A 19,818-nucleotide genomic window follows, 5' to 3' on the forward strand; every position below is an offset into this window, starting at 1 on the left:
AATATAAATACCACAACTAAGAGACGATACAATAGATTCCTTCAACTTGGTCCTAGGCAGCAACAATTCAAAAATGTTATTAGTGTGGAAAATATTAATTCCCATTCACAGGCTTTATTTAAACACATAATTATTGAAATTAATTAACAAAGATTATGTGTTTATATTAAACCACATTTACTGTGTTAATTTCATAACAATCATATACAATAGGTAGTCCCCATTCTACGGAATAGGAAATTGAAACTAAAGAAATTAAAATACAGCTGGAATTCACATGGAAGCTACTTGATTTTAAGGCTCATAATCTTAATTATTTAATGATTTCTGCTTCCTTTCAGCCCATGGTAGAATAGTACAGATTTTATAAATTTGTATACTTGAAAAAGATCTTAAGTGAGTCATTTAGTTTACCCCTGCCCCTTTTCCAGACATCTCTTCGTTAGTATTCCCGAAAGAAAGAACAACCAAGTCTCTACTGGATATTTCCAATGCTGATGCTTTTTATTTTGAGGGATAGGTCATTTCATTACTGGACTGCTACAATGCTTAAAACACATCTTCGTGGTAATGAAGACAATTCTGACTTCTTTCTTCCATAAAATTCACCAGTAAAGAAGAAGAGGAACAAAAAACAGAAAAAGGGAAGCTCTAATGTTAGGGAAGCCTGAAGAATTGAATCCATAAACCCCAAACCGCAACGGATGAGGACTAGAACACAATACATAGTGATCAATGATTCAACAGGAAATGTGCTTCACAGGGATGGGGTTGGATGTAAGTGGGACAGGCTAGCAGTGACAGGCAAGCTAATTTGCCTGGTAGACTGAAAAGACTAAGGAATTTGAGGTTAATACTCTGCAAGTGGAAATACTACTGAAATTGGCAGTAAAGCAGGAGACTATAAATAGTAGGATGGCCGGATGGCTGTTGGGTTTGTTTGTTTTCAGAGATGGGGTCTCACTATGTTGCTCAGGCTGGATTTGAATTCATGTGTTCAAATGATCCTCTCGCCCGCCCCGGTCTTCCAAAGACTGAGTAGCTGGGACTACCAGCTGTACACCATCACACCTGGCTTGTTTGTTTGTTTTCAGTTTGGAGAAGGAACAGTTAGAACAAAGGGTCCTAAATGCCACCCTTCAAAATCAAGCCTCTTTCAGGATACCTGAGGATTGTTCTCTGAAGAAGCTTAACCAGAAAGACTCTGAACTGAGTGATATGAGGCTCAGAGGACAAGGGTGAGCAACAATGACAAAAAAGAAAAGAGGTTAAACATTTGAGTCTCCAGACTTTAAAACCCAGTGAGCATCCAAAATAATAAATGAAAAAAAGATCTACATCAAATTTAATAATTGTGAAACTTCAGAACATCATGATAAAGATGCCAAAGGGTTCCAGAGAGGGAAAAAATGAATCATATCAAAAGGATTAGGAATAAGAATGACCTTGCATTTTTAAGAAAAATATTAAAAACTAAAAGACGGGAAAATAATATATCTTAAGATATTTAATAAAAATTATTTTCAACCTAAAAGGTTACATCTAGCCAAACTATCAATCAAGTAAGTATAAGGGTATCAAAAATATTTATCAGGCACACACACAGTCTCCCATAAATCCTTTCTCAGGAAGCCACTAGAGGATATGTTTTCCTAAATGAGGAATTAAACTAAGAAAGAGGAAGAATGGGAGCCAGGAAACAGGAGAGAGGTAAAGGGAATTCCCAGAATGACAGCAGGGGAAGTGCCAGGACCACAGCTGTGTAGCAGGCCTAGAAACTACCAGCCCAGGCTGGAGGAGGGGGGTCAAGGGTGTTTTTATGTGGGGATAATATCTCCAGAAAATACTAGAATACATAAATTATTTGACACATTTGACCTTTGGGAATATTGTATAGAGAGATTTATAGGTCTCTTATGTTGTTTGGGAAGACAGAGTATTCTCAATTCTAGGCAAATGAAAAGAAAAGGAAATTACCAACTCCAGGAAAAACAGAAAGTTGCATATGAATAGAACTATAATCACAATGCTCTACCTGGTTTAACAGTAAACATTATTTCCATAAAGACAATGTAGGATATGAATTAAACATTGAGATGTAATTTTATGGGGAAAATGAAGAGAGGAGAAAAAGGGGAGTGTAAATAATGAAAATCTTCATCTACCATTATGAGAAGACAAAAATAATGTCAAAAATTGGTGAGTTGACAGATAGCAATCAAGGCATTTTATTTACAAATGATAAAGTAAATCCTGAAAAAAAAATCTACAACAGTTTTATGTTATTACCTCTGGAAAGCATCACAAGGTTGGAGGAAGGTGAAGGAACAAGGAGTTTTTGTTTCTTAGGATAAGCTTTTTAGCATCATTTGAATTTTCAAATTATTTTCCTGTGATATTTGCATGAACTTTTAAATGTATTTTCAAAAATAAATGTATTCTTTACAAAAATTCAAAGCCTTAGATGTGTAATTTGTGTTTTCTTAAAGTTGATTTTACAATAAAACATTGAGCTCTATTAATTTGCCGTCTTTATTAACCTATCCCAGTTTTTTGGGCCCCTATCAGGCCACAGATAAATTCTTGGGAGTCACAGTTTTGTGTGCTCATTTCAATTATAATTGAAAATGCATATGACTGTTTTGGATCTGGGTAGCTACTGTGTAAGTGTCATTTTGATACCTCCACTATCATGTGTGTATCTATTCAAGTTAAGGCCAATTAGCACTACTTTAATAATTGCAGGAAAATGAGAAAGAATAGGGCTTTCATTCATTCAGGCTGCTAAAACAAAATACCATAAACTGAGTGACTAATAAACAATGGAATTTTTTTTTTTTTTTTGAGACAAGTCTTGCTCTTGACTTGTCTCAAAAGCCCAGGCTGGAGTGTAGTGGCACAATCTCGGCTCATTGCAACCTCTGTCTCCTGGGTTCAAATGATTCCCCTGCCCCAGCCTCCCGAGTAGCTTGGATTACAAGCATGCGCCACCACACCCAGCTAATTTTTGTGTTTTTAGTAGAGACGGGGTTTCACCATAATGGCCAGGCTGGTCTTGAACTCCTGACCTCAAGTGATCCACCTGCCTTGGCCTCCCAACCTGCTGGGATTACAGCCGTGAGCCACCATGCCAGGCCAACAATGGAAATTTATTTCTCATAGTTCTGTAGGCTGGAAAGTCTAAGATCAAGGTGCAGGCGAATTCTGTGTCTGGTGACTTCCTCATACAAGGCCATCTCACTGAAACCTCACACGGCAGAGGGGTAACGGGTTTCTCTCAGACTTCTTTTATAAGGACACTAATCACATTCATAAAAGCTCTACCCTCATAATGTAATCACTTCCCAAAGGCCCTACCTCCTCATACCATCACTTGGGGTTTATGATTTCAACACGTGAATTTTGGAGGGACACAAACATTCAGACCATAGCAAGCAATAAATGATGCAGCCGTATCAAATGAGCCCCATGAAATCACAGCAGGCCATATGAATAAAAACTATGTAATAATTTGAACAAATCAAGTGTTGAGGAAATTCCCAAACCACATGGTAGAAGAGTACCAGAAACTCAAAAAACCCAGCAGTCAATATAATATTCATGTTGCAAGTAGCAATTTAAGTTCAGCAAAACAATATCTGTCACATAAAAGTAGTGTTATTAATTTGAGTCACATTTATTGATTTTGTAGACTTTAAAAGATATACATTTTAAAATTCATATAACTACTGTAAGCATAAGGAGTTTATCCCATTTTCATTTTAGTACATGTAGGTTCAAATAATATAATCCTTCAAATAGTTTCCACATTATTTAAGTTATTCTGTTAAGTGAAATCTATACATTATTTAAATTTGAAAAACACTGATTTGTTTATATTTACTAAGAGATCTGATCAGGTCAGTTTGCTGCAATCCAGGATAGAGTGCCACCCAATTTGTGACACTCACCAAGTATTCATTAATTTAGAAGAAAGTACTTCACTCTTTCATCAATTTTAATTCACCAACTTAATTATCAAATAATATAGTGAACAGCTTAATTGTCTTCAACACTGGAATTTCTTTATCCTGACTTCTACTTGTTGGGTGCACTCATCTATATATAACTTATGCCTCCCCTAAACTCAGAGAATAAGTAGGACAAAATTGGGATTGGGATGTTTTTATTTCCTTTTGTTGCCATAACATCTTATCACAAATTTAGCAGCTTAAAAACAATATAAGTTTGCTATTTTATATTTCTGGAGGTCAGAAATCCAAAATGAATTTCTTTGGGCTAAAATCAATGTCACAGGATTGCATCCCTCTGGAGGCTCTAGAGTAGAATCTGTTTCCTTGCCTTTCCCAGCTTCTAGAAGCTTCCTGACCTATGCTGAGGTCACCAAATCTCCTTTTCTGCCTCCAATCCTACTGCCTTCCTCCCTCATTTATAAAGACCCTTATGAGACTGAGTGCAATGGCTCACGCTCATAATCCCAGGACTTTGGGAGGCCGAGGAGGTGGATCATGAGGTCAGAAGTTCGAGACCAGCCTAGCCAACACAGCGAAACCCCCGTCTCTACTAAAAATACAAAAAATTAGCTGAGTGTGGTGGCGGGCACCTGTAATCCCAGCTACTCAGGAGGCTGAGGCAGGAGAATCGCTTGAACCCAGGAGGCGGAGGTTGCAGTGAGCTGAGATTACACCACTGCACTCCAGCCTGAGTGGCAGAGCGAGACTCCATCTCAAAAAATAAATAAATAAATACCCTTATGATCACATTTAGCCCACCCAGATAGTTCAAGATAACCTCCCTACCTCAGGATTCTTAATCACATCTGCAAAGTCTCTTTTGTCATGTAAAGTAACATATTCACAGGTTCCAAGGAGTAGGACGCGGAGATCTTTTGGGTGGCATCATTCTGCCTACCACAAGGGATGCCACTATGCCCAGCCTGTCCCCAGAGCAGAAACTGATGGAGGAATCTGCTTTGGAAGTATGGGAACACAAGCTCCAGAAAGAAAAATAAAAGGGGAATGGACTAGGCATTTTATGGTGAATCAGAAGGAGTTTCTTTTTCTGAGGAGGATCAAGGAGCATGTTGAGGATTTACAAAGTGTAGGAAAGCCACCTACTAAGGAAGAAAAAGCAGACTGCTTCCCTGAGGGTTTGTCTGAGATGGGAACAGTTACCTGGGAAAGACTGTGCTCCAAGGTCACACCAATTACCATGTGCATGAAGATTATACTCAGTTCAGCTCCAAAATCACCATCTACATGTTTATTTCAAACTTTGCAAACAAACCAATGACATCAGAATTAAAATGGTTCCACCACCTCCCTGTTCTTATGCCATTGTTTTTCTTTTTCCATGATTCCTATAACAAACCTGACACTAATTAAGCTAGCAGAAGAAGAAGAAGAAAAAGAAGATGAATCATCCACCACACAGGAGATAAACCAAGAAGTAAGAAAAACTGATCTCTACCCAAAAGGACAACAATGGTGAAAGATTGCATTTGCAAAGGGGGTGATATAGTCAGTTTAAATTTCTGAAAGGACAAACAAAACATGGAGAGTCCGATGAGATCTTCCAGCTGCTTCTCTCTACTAAGATATTTCCCGTGGCGACAGCTAGGGAAGCTTGGATGTATTTTCCCCTGGCTGTGTCATACGATGTTCCTTTCCCTACCCCCACCTCCTCCAGACTGCTGCCTCCAGCAGTGCCTGTGGCGTGTGTGTGTGTGTGCGCGCGCCCGTATATGTGTGTGTGTATGTGTGTGTGTGTGTATTGGGTTTCTCTGTCCCTTGTAAGAACACAGCCAGCCCGCCCTCTCCTGCTGTTGCTGCAGCTCTGACTTGCTTTTTCCTGCCTCTTTCCTCTCCTCTCTCTTCTTGCTTAGCTTCTTGCCTTCTGGTAAGTATGACAAACCCTCCCCCAAGCCCTGTGAGAAGATGTAGGGTGCGGTTTGTGGTGTTTGAAACTTGCAGCTTTGAGATTGCCAGTGAACTGTTGGAGAACTTTTCATTGTTGTATTTATAAATAAATGTGTTGCTTAGGGAGGGATGTGTCTGTGATAGTCATCTGGAATAGCCAACACAAGTGAAAAGTTCTCTCCCTGGGGAGGGGAAAATAAGGCAATAAAGTTTATATAAGATAAAAATTAGAAATAATTTCTTTGCCACATAATATAAAATGGATGATTGAAAAGTAACGAAGTTCTTTGACTTTGTTTTTTACCCTCTTGTTGACTTGTCTTGAGGCTACTTTTAGGAATTGAGTTGTCCTAGGCTTTATAATGACTGTTCTGTTTTAAAGTAAATGTGGAACAGGAGTTTAAAGAATAGCCATGGAATTAATAATTTAAAAAATCAATGATTGTGGCATCTGATAAAGAACAAATCAAATACAAAGAGCCACTTGCATTTAGACTAACCAAAGTAAAACTCCTATGGACAGCTTATTTTAAATTAATTATTTTGAAGTTCATTTTACTTGAGATTTTATTTCATCCTAAGATACTCTCCCCAACTTTAAAACCCACGTGTGGATTTAAGCCAGTAAATGTTTACTGTTTTCAATTTGATTGAAAAATGATTCTCTTGATTTTTAAGGATGAAGTGCTAAATGGCATGACTCATTTTAGAATAGCTTAAAATAACTTCTGGCTGGACAGCAGGTGCCGTGTGTCTTTCTCCGTGTTTAGGGGAGGCCTAAGTTATATATAGATGAGTGCAATCAACAAGTAGACGTCAGGATAAAGAAATCCCAGTGATGAAGATAATGAAATTGTTTACTACGTTATTTGATAATCAAGTTGGTGAATTCAAATCGTTGAAAGAAAAAAAGTACTTCCTCTAAGTTATCAGTGTTTGGTGAGCATCACAAGTCAGTGGCAACGTCTGTGTGTTGAATTTTCTGTTCTTGTTGGTGTCCGAGCATTTGATTGACATCTACTGCCCTGAGAACAGGAAAAGGAAGCTGTGCAGTTGTAGAACAGTATGCTTTTGTTTTCACTTTCCTGTTACAACAGCAAAACCTGCGAATTATGAGGATCTTACCTTATTTTTATGCTGCTATTTAGCAGCATCACTGTTAAATATTATTTACAAATAAAATGCACCATAACTTAAAGGCCTAAACCAAATCTATTGCAACCCTAGAAGTGGTAATAGTCAGAAACACTGGAATCTCTGACTCAGTTCCATCTCTCACCCTTTCCTAGGGGCCCTTATTATTGCTGAATTATTTCTCGAGTTGGTCTCCTCCTTGTTTATGAAACATTGCTACTTCTTAAAAATTATTGTTTTTCTAGAGCTTCCTGGCTTAGAAGAGAAAGTTATAATCTGTTTTTCTCTTTTAAAATGTTGGTTTATATATTGGAATAAAAGAGTATTATAGAAACTTAAGGAATTGTTGTTACAAGCAGCATCATGCTTTTGTTTTGTTTTTGAGACAAAGTCTTGTTTTGTTGCTCAGGCTGGAGTTTAGTGGTGCAATCTTGGCTCACTACAACCTCCGCCTCCCGGGTTCAAGCAATTCTCATACCTCAGCCTCCCAAGTAGCTGGGATTACCGGTGCCTGCCACCATACCCGGCTAATTTTTGTATTTTTAGTAGAGACGGGGTTTCACCATGTTGGCCAGGCTGGTCTCTTGGCCTCAAGTGATTCACCCACCTCGGCCTCCTAAAGTGCTGGGATTACAGATATGAGCCACCGCACCCGGCCCATGTTTCTATACTACTTGGTTTATTTATTTATACCTTCCCTCATTCCCTGTCTTAATCGAAAAATGATGCCAGTTTGAGCCTCAGAAAAAGCATTCGTGTTGCTTATCTCAAAACGAAAATGCCAGAAAAGTGAGAAATGTCTCCTGTATCCAGTGTAATAATGCATTTACATCAAAATATTCATACTGAGCAAAATACTGATTTATGGATCAAATAGAGCTTAGAGATGTTATTGTTATGAGTCATTTAAATAAATTCGATGGCTCTTCTATTAAATATTTTAACTTTGAAAGAAAACTAATGCCATTTTAGATTTTAACATTTTAAATATACACAGTCACGTACCTCCAGTGATTGTTAATCTACATAGTATTATACAGGAAAATGATAACACAAACTGACTAGTGTAAGCAAAATGACAAATAAGGCCACAAAGAAACAATAGCATGAATTACTTTCTTAATGTGAATAATAAGGAATACTATTGAAAAGTGAAGAGCAAAACCAAAAATATGCCAGTGGTGTGACTGGATTTGGAAAAACAACTTTTCAGTGTTCCTACTTTAATAATTGTAACATCGATGGTTTGTGAAAAGACATTCACTCTATGTTAGAGAGCATAATTAGTTGGCATTCACTTGGGGGATATCCTTACCATTGAAATGAAGCATTGATGTGTAGCATCTAGGTTAGCTATGTAAAGCCTAACTGTGCTTACCACTAGATACCAGTCCCAAGATGGAGGCTAATCACTCTGAACAGCTCTCAGCGGAACAGTCAACACCTCCAGGGGACGGTTCATCATTACCCAGTCACAATGGCCTGGAGAAGGAAGATGGCCAGGATTCTTCAACCCCAGTCCAACCACCAGAGAAAGAGGCAGGTGTGCACCCTGATATCTCTGAAGAGCTGAATCAACAGCTGGAAGACATCATTAACACTTATGGGTCTGCTGCCAGCACAGCAGGGAAAGAGGGCTCTGCCAGGGCCAGTGAGCAGCCTGAGAATGCGGAATCACCTGACAACGAGGATGGGGACTGTGAGGAAACAACTGAAGAGGCTGGAAGAGAATCTGTTGCTTCTGGAGAGCCACCCACTGTCAAAGAGCCTGTCAGCAATAAAGAGCAAAGATTGGAAAAGAAAATCCTAAAAGGATTAGGCAAGTAGTTATATTCAAATATATGACTTTTCTTTATAGTATTCCTGAAAAAGAGGCACTTCCTCCAACCTTCACTAAAAACCACATCTAATATTTGGATTACTGTGATAGCCTTCTACATTTTCACTTGCTGTATTTGTCCCCAGCCTTTTCCCCTCAATACAGCTCAGGTGAACTTTTCAGTCTGTTACCCATTGACCCTCTGTTCCATGGCTTCCTACTGCTCTTAGGATGAAGACCAAAATCTTTAACATGTTCTCTAAGATCCTAATGGTCTAACTCCAACCAGTCCCAGTTTTATCTCAGATTACTCTGCCCTACAACATCACCTTCCTGAACACTCTGCCTCTATTACTGCCGCCACCACTACTGCCTAATAGCTAGTCATTCTGATCTTGCCTTTCAGGCCTTTGAACATGCTATGCTCCATCTCCCACAAGGCCTGTGCACATCCTAGTTTCTTTACCTAGAAATCTTTACCTATCCTCAAGTGCCCAATGACTGTTTATTAACGCCTAGTCTTTGTAAGGCACTGTGCTAGGTGCACAAAGGTAAATAAGTCATGGCCCTTTGGTCAAGGAGCTCTAAATATGGAGAAAACAGAAGACACGTAAATTAATTATATAGGAGAAGTGCAAAAACGGGAACAGGAAAAATTTTTAGGAGAGCATGGGAGATTGGTAACACCAACAATGGCTGTGAAAAAAAGGCTGAGAATGTTAATTTTTTAAACTATGAGTGAAAGCATGTTACTGTATATAGGAAAGTCCCTCTGCTTGTCTTTCCTGGTGGAAACACTCACTACAAATACCCGCTCCTATGTGATACTTTCCCTGACATGCCCAGGTAAAGTCAGCATCACCTTCCTTAGTTTTCCATTAAATTTTCTGCAGCAAGTCATTTGTTTATAACCCATCTCCCATGCTAGATGGAGAATCTATCAAGGGCAGCGACCACATCTTATTTGTTCCCGGAAGACTGTGTGGTAGAATGAAAGATCATAAGCATTGGTGTCAGAACTGGGTTCAACCTCCAGTAACCAGATTATCTGTAAACCCAAAAATATCCCAAACTGGAGTAGAATATTTTTCTGCAGTGAGCAGGTATATACAAACCTACCCACAAAGACCAAGGGAGCTGAAGGCCAAAAGCAGAAGCTGACAAATCCACTTTCCCAGAAAGAAATATTTAATAGGGGCTTACAAACAGTAGTGCTGTCTCGGGCAGCAGTGAGACAGTGGATCCCTGCACCCACTCTCCAGAAAGTGTCCTTTACATAGCAAGCCTTTAGGTAAAGTCATGTGCAGCTGGTCACATCTCAGACTTTCTTGCCAAAAGTCATGACCACTGGGAACGTTAGATAAGCATCTTTCTGAGGGATTATCTATGTTATAGGCATTGTTTAAAGACCTTGCTGCAGAACAGTGGTCAACCTTTTTGGCACCAGGGAAGACAGTTTTTCCGTGGACTGGGGAGGGATAGTTTCAGGATGATTCAAGCGCCTTACATTTATTGTGCACTTTGTTTCTATTATTATTACATTGTAATATATAATGAAATCATTATACAACTAACCATAATGTAGAATCAGTAGGAGCCCTGAGCTTGTTTTCCTGCAACTAGACGGTCCCATCTGGGGGTGATGGGAGACAGTGACAGATCATCAGGCATTAGATTCTCACAGGGAGTGTGCAACCTACATCCCTTGCATGCACAGTTCACAATAGGGTTTGTGCTCCTATGAGAATCTAATGTCACTACTGATCTGACAGGAGGTGGAGCTCAGGTGGTAATGTGAGTGATGGGGAGCAGCTGTAAATACAGATGAAGCTTTGCTCTGTTGCCTGCCACTCATCTCCTACTGTGCAGCCCAGTTCCTAACAGGCCATGGACTGGTAGACAGGGTTGGAGATCCCTGCTGCAGAACACCTTGGTATGGAGGAGTCAAACATTGGTCATCATGGCAAGTTTGCTTTAAGATGGCATCACTCTTGCCATGCAATGGGCTGTTTTCCTTCAGATATCGCTATGATGCTAAAACCCATTGCTACAATGCTTTCAAGAAGGGCTAAATGACACATTGAGATAGCATACTTGACCCAACTAGTATAAAATTAAAAGAACCCAGGTAATAACTTTAAAGTATCTTCAAGTTCCAAAGTGCAGGGTTGGAATCACTCTAGTGTTTTGGAACATGGAAAAACATAATAAAATTGCTCTGTGTTACAGAGCAATTTTTTGTTTTCTGACCAAACATCTCAAATGTGTCCCTTTGCAAAGCTAGTCATTATTCAAGTTTCCATAAGACAATATACAAAACCTTACCCCAGAGGTAAGCAACTTCAAGTGTTCCTAACCAGAAAAGTTATTTTTTCAATTACCCTAAAACTTTCACATAGGAATTGGGGTGTGTGTGTGTGTGTGTTTGTGTATGTGTGTGTGTGCGTGTGTGTATGTTGAGGGGAAAGATGAAGAAAATAGGGATAAAGTTAAAATAACCAATTTGAATTTCTACTCTCTTCCATGAGTTATTTCATAATCTGCATTAATCTTACAATTACCAAATAATCAGGATGATGTTTTTAAAAATTCCAACTCTCCAATTCTGCCGCTATTTACAAATTACCAAATTCCAACTGACTGTATTTGACCAAAATCAATGCTTGTGGATTAGAGTATCTAGGTGTATCCACTCTAATTGAGTGTGTGTGGGCTCATGACCTTTTTGTGCCTTCCCACTCATCATCATTAGCATATTATTGCAAACACTGTACTATTTAACAGCTACATCATGCATGAAAACAACATTTTTAGGCTAACCTCAACTTGCAACCACCATTTTAAACTTTCAGTTGTTTGCAAGTAGCTTTGGCAGCCTTCTTAGCTACTTTTCAGTTAAATGGTACTGTGCTATTGTCTAGACTAATGGTTTTCCAACTTTATTAGAATCAATTGCAAAATTTGTGAAAAATGCTGCTCCTGAGCCCCCACACACAGATATTTGGAGTTTGTAGGCCTGGAGTGAAGCCTGATCTTGTCTCTCAGTTCTTTGAACATGCTATACTCCATCTCCCACAAGGCCTGTGCACATTCTAGTTTCTTTACCTAGGAATTTCTACCTATCCTCAAATCCCCAGTGAGTACTTATTTCTTTATTTTTGTTTATTTATTTATTTTTCTTTGAGGCAGAGTCTGACTCTGTTGCCAGGCTGGAGTGCAATGGTGCGATTTCGACTCACTGCAACCTCCAACTCCCTAGTTCAAGCGATTCTCCTGCCTCAGCCTCTCAAGTAGCTGGGATTACAGGCATGCGCCACCAAGCCCAGCTAATTTTTGTATTTTTAGTAGAGACGGGGTTTCACCATGTTGGCCAGGATGGTCTCGATCTCCTTACCTCGTGATCTGCCCACCTCGACCTCCCAAAGTGCTGGGATCACAGGTGTGAGCCACCGCACCCAGCCTACAATGAGTATTTATTAATGCCTAGTGTTTATGAGACACTGTGCTAGGTGCACAAAAATAAATAGGTCATGGCCTTTAGTCAAGGATCACTAGGTAGAGAGGAAAAAGAAGGCACATAAGCTAATTGTCATATAGTATAAATGCAAGACCAGGTACAGGAAAATTTTTAGGAGAGCATGGGAAATGTTCACCCTGGGTAATTTGGACACAAACAGATTGTGGAAGCAATGGTTCTGATTCTTCAGAAAGTGTTTTCTTCACTCTTTTGGAGAAAATATAAACGTCTGGCTGTGGTCTCCTTTTATAACCTATTTGGACCTCTTAGATAATAAATCATTCAACCCGTATCTGAAGATATATTCTTAGTTTTTGCTTATGTACTTGATCAAAGATGTCTTTATCAGATGCTATTTGCTTAATTGGTACATTTGAGATGCTAAAATGTTTTGAGTCTCTACTACAACATTTTCCAAAGTGTGTCTACTTTGAGATGCTTGAGATTTCACAAAGTTAAACAGTTTCTTTACTGCCAGAATTCTCTGACCTTTACTGTATACACAATGAAAATCTAAACTAGTGATGGCTGTAGTTTCCATCATTTCCTAAACTTATTGACTTATTGGATCAGTGAGAGACTTTTTTTTTTTTTTTGAGACAGAGTTTCGCTCTTGTTGCCCAGGCTGGAGTGTAATGGTGTGATCTCGGCTCACCGCAGCCTCCGCCCTCCGGGTTCAAGCGATTCTCCTGCCTCAGCCTCCCAAGTAGCTGGGATTACAGGCATGTGCCACCACGCCCGGCTAGTTTTGTATTTTTAGTAGAGATAGGATTTCTCCATGTTGGCCAGGCTGGTCTCAAACTCCCAACCTCAGGTGATTCGCCTGCCTCGGCCTCCCGAAGTGCTGGGATTATAGGCGTGAACCACTGTGCTTGGCCAAGAACCTTTTTTTTTTTTTCCAGAACACCTTGAATATTTGGGAAATGTCTCTACAACCCAAGCACCCAGGACTTATTTTTCCTTTTCAGGCTGCATATTCTACAATAAACGCAGCACTTACCAGAGCAGTTGGGGAATATTTAAAAATCTCTCTAGGGGGTAAAGTCACTTTCCCCTTGGCATCTGAAATGAAAGAAATGAAAACAGATTTCCCATTATGCAGCACTATGCCGTGTTCACATCTAAAGTATCCGCTTCGTTCTCCTACTCGCATCCTCCAGGCTCAGAGGTATCTCTCATTTATCACTTCTTTGACAACATTATGTGGGCTGGGAGAAAAACAAAGTTCATTCATAGGGCTATTCTGAGCTCAGAATCCATCTAGTCAACCTACTAATTCTATAGACAGGGAAATTGAAGCCTAGGGAGTTTCAGAGTCCGCCAAAAAATTTTACTTATCTAGTTGATGTGATTGTGAGATTAGTCATAAAGCAAGGGATGGACCTTGTGTCGTCGTAAGACCAAAGTGGTACAGAGGCAAGCATCATATTGGTGAAGAAGCATGTATTACAGCTCACTTAATGAATTTTGTCTTTCTAGTTACAAGTCAGCTTCAGTGGTACCTTCTGAGAGGCTCCTGACTAGGACATCAGTATTCTGAAATGTCTTCCGACATCCATTTACATAGTCTTCCTTTATTTTTTGAGACGAAGTCTCACTCTGTTGCCCAGGCTGGAGTACAGTGGTGCAATCTCAACTCACTGCAACCTCCACCTCCCAGGTTCAAGCGATTCTCCTGCCTCAATCTCCCATGTAGCAGGGATTACAGCCACGTGCCACCATGCATGGCTAATTTTTATATTTTTAGTAGAGACGGGGTTTCACTATGTTGGCCAGACTGGTCTCGAACTCCTGACCTCAAGTAGTCTGCCCACCTCACCCTCCCAAAGTGCTGGGATTACAGACGTGATCCACTGTGCCTGGCCCCTAGTCTTCCTTTGAATGATCTGGTCACTCTCCCAGACAGTCTGTTTCATCTGTTTTAGCTTGATTTCTAGTTTCTCTGAGAGAGTAATAACCTGCTGCTTTGATATTTTCTGAAGGAGATGGTATTTTCTCAAGGAGATTAAATTTTCTGAAGGAGATGGTAAGAAGACCAGAGAAATTCAAGGGAAAGAGGAATAAGCAGAGACAAAACTTGACAAGTAGATTCATAGAGAAGCTAGAACCTAGACCAGACCTTGACAGGGAGGAGAGTTTACAGAAGCAGGTGGAAGGGGAGAGAAAAGTCTTGAGAAAAATTATTAGTACTCTCTTCTGATCAAGGTAGGTATTGGATGGATGAATATTTTACTGTTTTTTTCTAATATTTTTATTTTCGTTATTGGTAATAGTGTATGCATATCATCAGTTGACCTATTAAGAACTTCAGATCAGATCCACTCTCCTACTGAGTGAGAGGCCAAAGTTCCCCTACAAATTTGATGAGGCCATTGAAAGAGAAGAGATAGAAAATGTCAGCCAAATGGAACAAAATCTGATAAGAAAACACAGGCTAGGTGGTATTTTTGAAACTGATAGAAGCTTTAAAACCAAATGAAACAAGCGAACAAAAACCTTAACAATGAATGATAACAGTGAGGAGTAAGAGAACCTTTGTAAATTTAAAAAGTGGACCGTAATAGTCTGAGATAACAAATATGCCATCCAAACAATGTTGCTTTTGCTTTTGTTGTTATCTAAATCAAGCTAAAAATGGTGAAAGCTATTTTAGTTGTGAAATGACCAAATCTTAAAGGTTGAACTCAGAATCCATTTAGTCAACCCACTAATTTTACAGACAGGGAAATTAAAGCCAGAGAGTTTGAGAGTCTACAAAAAAAAAAAAAAAAAAATCACTAGTTGATGGCAGAGTCGGTTCTGGAACCCAGGTCTTCTATCCTTAGTCCAGTATGAATTTAATAATACTTTCCTTCCTATCCTCTGCATACATGAATTTTACTTCCCTTAAAAGATATCTATAGATGCTCAGGAATTATTTATCTCATGCTTATTTATAGAAATCATATCATATTAGAAGAATAACAAAACTAACAGTGAAATATGAATCTAGGTCTAACATTTGAAAGAGGGACATGCACAGTCTTTTCTGGCTTTAAGTTTCTGCCACAATACATGGAAATCAGGAAGGTGGTTAGAGAGGTACACAAGTACGTATTCATAATCAAATTTAATCCCAAAGTTCTAAAAAAAATTTTTGGAAGAGAAAAGGCATACTTTTGTTTTTGAGAGACAGAGTCTCGCTCTGTCCCCCAGCCTGAAGTAGAGTGGCCAATCACAGCTCACTACAACCTCTGCCTCTCGGGTTCAAGCGAGTCTCCTGCCTCAGTTTCCCAAGTAGCTGGGACTATAGGCGTGCACCACCAGGTCCAGCTAATTTTTGTATTTTTTAGTAGAGACGGGGTTTTACTATATATTGGCCAGGCTGGTTCTCCTGACCTCTGGTGATCTGCCCTCCTTGACCTCCCAAACTGCTGGCATTACAGGTGTGAGCCACTGTGCCCGGCCAGAAAAGGCATAGTTTTGAACACATTAAATCTGCATAAGTTGTCACCAAACTTAGTATAAACAATCATTACTATGCTAAAAGTTTCAGAAAAATTGTGGTCCACATTTCTGCAGCTGGCTTAGTTGCCTTTAATTTCAGGTTTCTTTTCTTTTCTTTTCTTTCTTCTTCCTTCCTTCCTTCCTTCCTTCCTTTTCTTCTTCCTTCCTTCCTTCCTCCCTTTCTTCCTTTCTTCCTTTCTTTTCTTTCTTTTCTTTCTTTCTTTTTTTGAGACAGAGTCTGGCTCTGTTGCCAGGCTGGTCTGCTGTGGCGCAATCTCGGCTCACTGCAACCTCTGCCTCCCTGGTTCAAGCGATTTTCCTGCCTCAGCCTCCAGAGTAGCTGGGATTATAGGCACGAGCCACCACACCCAGCTAATTTTTGTATTTTTAGTAGAGACGGGGTTTCACCATGTTGGCCAGGATGGTCTCGATCTCCTGATTCATGATCTGCCCACCTCAGCCTCCCAAAGTGCTGGAATTACAGGCATGAGCCACCGCGCCCAGCCAGTTTTTTGTTTCTTTGATTAAAAATAATTTCTCCATCTTCCAATAAAATTGTGCCAGTGACCACAGCCATATGCGACAGCGCTGTGTCTGCTGCACAGGTAGTTCCACTTTCATGTACACTTCCTACCATGCTGAGCATTTCGCAGTGCGGTGGCTATATGCCCATGTGCCTTCCTAGCTTTCATGAGGAAGAAATGCATCTTGCTTTGGAAGGACACATTAGGGAGAAGGCAGGTGATTCCTTCCTGATAAAGTGTCCCTGAATAAAGTCAGTTTTTCCTCTTGTGTTTGACACTGTCACCAAATGACCCTATTTCCATGGAGATGTAACGATAGCCTTTTGTAGATGATGAGCAAGTCTCTGTCTACTCCCCTCCTCCATGATTACTTCACATAGCACCCTAGGCCAACAACACCAATGGAAGTTTAAAAACTGAGATCAGTGATGTCATAAATTTATGAATTCTGCACATGCCCATCTCCAGTTTCCTGGATTTCTTTTTTTTTTTTTTTTTTTTTGAGACGGAGTCTCGCTCTGTCGCCCAGGCTGGAGTGCAGTGGCCAGATCTCGGCTCACTGCAAGCTCCGCCTCCCAGGTTTACGCCATTCTCCTGCCTCAGCCTCGCGAGTAGCTGGGACTACAGGCGCCCGTCACCTCGCCCGGCTACTTTTTTGTATTTTTTTAGTAGAGACGGGGTTTCACCGTGTTAGCCAGGATGGTCTTGATTTCCTGACCTCATGATCCGCCCATCTCGGCCTCCCAAAGTGCTGGGATTACAGGCTTGAGCCACCGCGCACAGCCAGATTTTTATTTTTTTTTTTAAATCTCCAGTTTTAGTGCTTTTCCTGTGAGACTTAGAAACAGAAATTCTGTTTCCTGGATTTTTTGTTGGCGGGAGGAATAATTTTTGAAGGCATATTGATGCACCTGGATGTTAACCTTCTAGCAAAAAGGCTTGAGCAGAAAGAGACCCCAGTGAGTGTGAAGGTTAAAAAACAAAACAAACAAAAACAAAAGAAACCTCTTCTCACAGTTACAGAAAATAAAACCAAAGGGGAGAAGATACTTAATGTGGGAAGAAAGCGAGAACCTTTGGACTGACTCATTTCTATCTCTCCCAAACAAGACATGTAATGGTTTTATATATCAGTACACACACTGAGCCATATCCCAGGAAACGTAAAACATCACAGGTGAGAGTAAGACCTGTTTTTCCTCTAGTTGGTCACAAAAAGTTGTTTTCATGACATTGTTGATTTCACTCCCATGATATGAGTTTGAGCTAGTTGGCTTTGTTTTTGTTTTGTTTCGTTTCGTTTGTTTGTTTGCAATGGAGTGCAGTGCAATCTCGGCTCACTGCAATTTCTGCTTCCTGGGTTCAAGTGATTCCCCTGCCTCAGCCTCCCTAGTAGCTGGGACTACAGGCGTGCACCACCACTGGGCCTAGCTAATTTTTTGTATTTTAGTAGAGATGGGGTTTCACCATGTTGGCCAGGATGGTCTTGATCTTCTGACCTTGTGATCCACCCACGTCAGCCTCCCAAAGTGCTGGGATTACAGGCATGAGCCACCGCGCCTGGACAGCTTTGTTTTGTTCTATTAGTATCATCATTTACTGAGCACTTGCCATGGGCCAAACGCTGCGTTGCATCCTGGGCAAGAATGATCAAGGGTACAGTCTCTTGACTTTAATAGATGACACTCTAACTTGGGATTGTAGTCTTTATGTGGGCACCTTCCCTGGACTGAAGACAACGGTGAAGGGATGGCCTGACCAATACAAATCCATCCCTGTCAGTAGAGGGATAACCAAAGCACAGGCCTGGCAGGGGCGAGGCGGCAGTGATTATCAACTGCAGATGCCACAGGCCATAATTGCAGAGCTGGGAGGGACCCTACTCACACCCACCTTCCCCTGTCTTAGGCTAATCTGAACTGACTCACTAGGCAAAGATAGACCAAACTAACTGTTGGAAATGAGGTCATTTTTCCAAAAAAAAAAAAAAAAAAGTTTCCTATTTCTCTAGGTTTCTCTAGCATCAGAATTCCACATGAGAGTGGAGTGACTTAGAACAAGTAGGCAAGCCTTGGATTCAAGCCTTTGCTCTGCCAGCACTAATCATGTAACTTTGGACTTTTCTGGGCCTTAAATACTAAAATCCATGAAATTAACCCGTTAGTCTGGATGTTCTTTGAAATTCCTTCTAGATATCAAATTCCTTGATTCCATGTAAGGTTGCCAGATTTAGCAAAGGAAAATATAGGATGTCCAGAAAAATTAGAATTTCAGGTAAACACCCCTCATTTTTTAGTACAAGTGTGCCCCATGTCCTATATTTCATCTGGCAACCCTAATTTCATGACATATATGTCTCTCCAAGATGAAAGCAAGTACTCTAGCCAAGGGGAAATGTCTGTTCTTGGGGGAAAGGTCAAAGTTGTTAATTTTCTTTTCTTTTTTTTTTTTTCTTTGAGACGGAGTCTCACTCTGTCACCCAGGCTGGAGTGCAGTGGCACGATCTCAGCTCACTGCAACTTCCGCCTCCCTGGTTCAAATGATTCTCCTGCCTCAGCCTCCTGAATAGCTGGGATTACAGGTGCGCATCACCACGCCCAGCTAAGTTTTGTATTTTTAGTAGAGACGGGGTTTCATCATGTTGGTCAGGCTGATCTCGAACTCCTGACCTCGTGATACGCCCGCCGCAGCCTCCCAAAGTGCTGGGATTATAGGTGTGAGCCACCTCGCCCAACCAAATTGTTAATTTTCTTAAGCAGATTTGTATCAGGAAGTGTGGGCTTTGTTATTTGGCTTGACCACTCTACTCTTATTAAACAGAGTGGTTTTCATAGATAGGTAGGGATGGGAAAAATGCCCCACCTGTTCATTGTTATTTAACAGGGTTAATTTTTTTTAATGTAGCATAAGCTCCAACTGGAAACAAAATGAAACTGCCAACGGATAGTAAGGCCTAGGTGGAGGAAAGGAAGGCCAGAGAAGGCTGTGTCCATTATCACAGAGACACAAAAAGGCTTGTGAAAAGACCCTCCATGTCTTTGCTTGGTTTTCCTTCTATAACGATTTTATTCTGTTTGGTAGGAAACAGGATCAGAGGTATTCCCACTCCAATCCCAAGGAATGGGTTTATGTACAAAAAAGAGAAACTTGGTTCCCCCTAAAAGAGGGAAAAGAGTTACCAAAAGAACAAAAAACACAGGGGAAAAAATGGGCAGGCTACTTCATCAAGCTTCTCTGCTTTTGGCTAGAATCCTAGCAACTCTGTGTTGCTGTTTCATACTAGTCAGAAATTTTGATTGGCTGTTTTGCTTCCTTTTTGTTAATTTAAATGGGAAAATGGGTGATGTAGTCTTTCAGAAAGTCAGTATTTTTGATGCATAAAATCTTTTGATTCTGAAGAATACAGGGAGGAGTAATAAG

General features: G+C 40.3%; 1 protein-coding gene and 1 long non-coding RNA gene across 4 annotated transcripts in view; one reads left to right on the top strand and one right to left on the bottom strand.

Moving 5' to 3' along the window:
• Positions 1-309: 309 nt before the first annotated feature.
• The window catches only part of LOC117097450, a 40,512-nt gene continuing 21,003 nt past the window's right edge, over positions 310-19,818 (bottom strand). The window contains exons 3-4 of one of the 3 annotated variants that reach the window (XR_004442939.1): positions 13,389-13,450; positions 8,689-8,820 (exon numbers count right to left, since the gene is read on the bottom strand). This is a non-coding gene — a long non-coding RNA (uncharacterized LOC117097450). Of the gene's footprint in view, positions 590-8,686; positions 8,821-13,388; positions 13,451-19,818 lie in introns of those variants that run through there. The other 2 variants (XR_004442941.1, XR_004442940.1) reach the window with 2 other exon arrangements.
• TXLNB (taxilin beta) overlaps positions 5,695-19,818 on the top strand; it is a 52,283-nt gene continuing 38,159 nt past the window's right edge. Inside the window, exons 1-2 of the mRNA XM_033235289.1 lie at positions 5,695-5,898; positions 8,437-8,871. Coding sequence (XP_033091180.1) covers positions 8,451-8,871 — 421 coding nt within the window. The 5' untranslated portion in view covers positions 5,695-5,898; positions 8,437-8,450. The remainder of the gene's footprint in view (positions 5,899-8,436; positions 8,872-19,818) is intronic.

The sequence above is a fragment of the Trachypithecus francoisi genome, unplaced genomic scaffold (assembly GCF_009764315.1).
Source record: "Trachypithecus francoisi isolate TF-2019V2 unplaced genomic scaffold, Tfra_2.0 Lachesis_group15, whole genome shotgun sequence".
Taxonomy (NCBI): Eukaryota; Metazoa; Chordata; class Mammalia; order Primates; family Cercopithecidae; genus Trachypithecus; species Trachypithecus francoisi.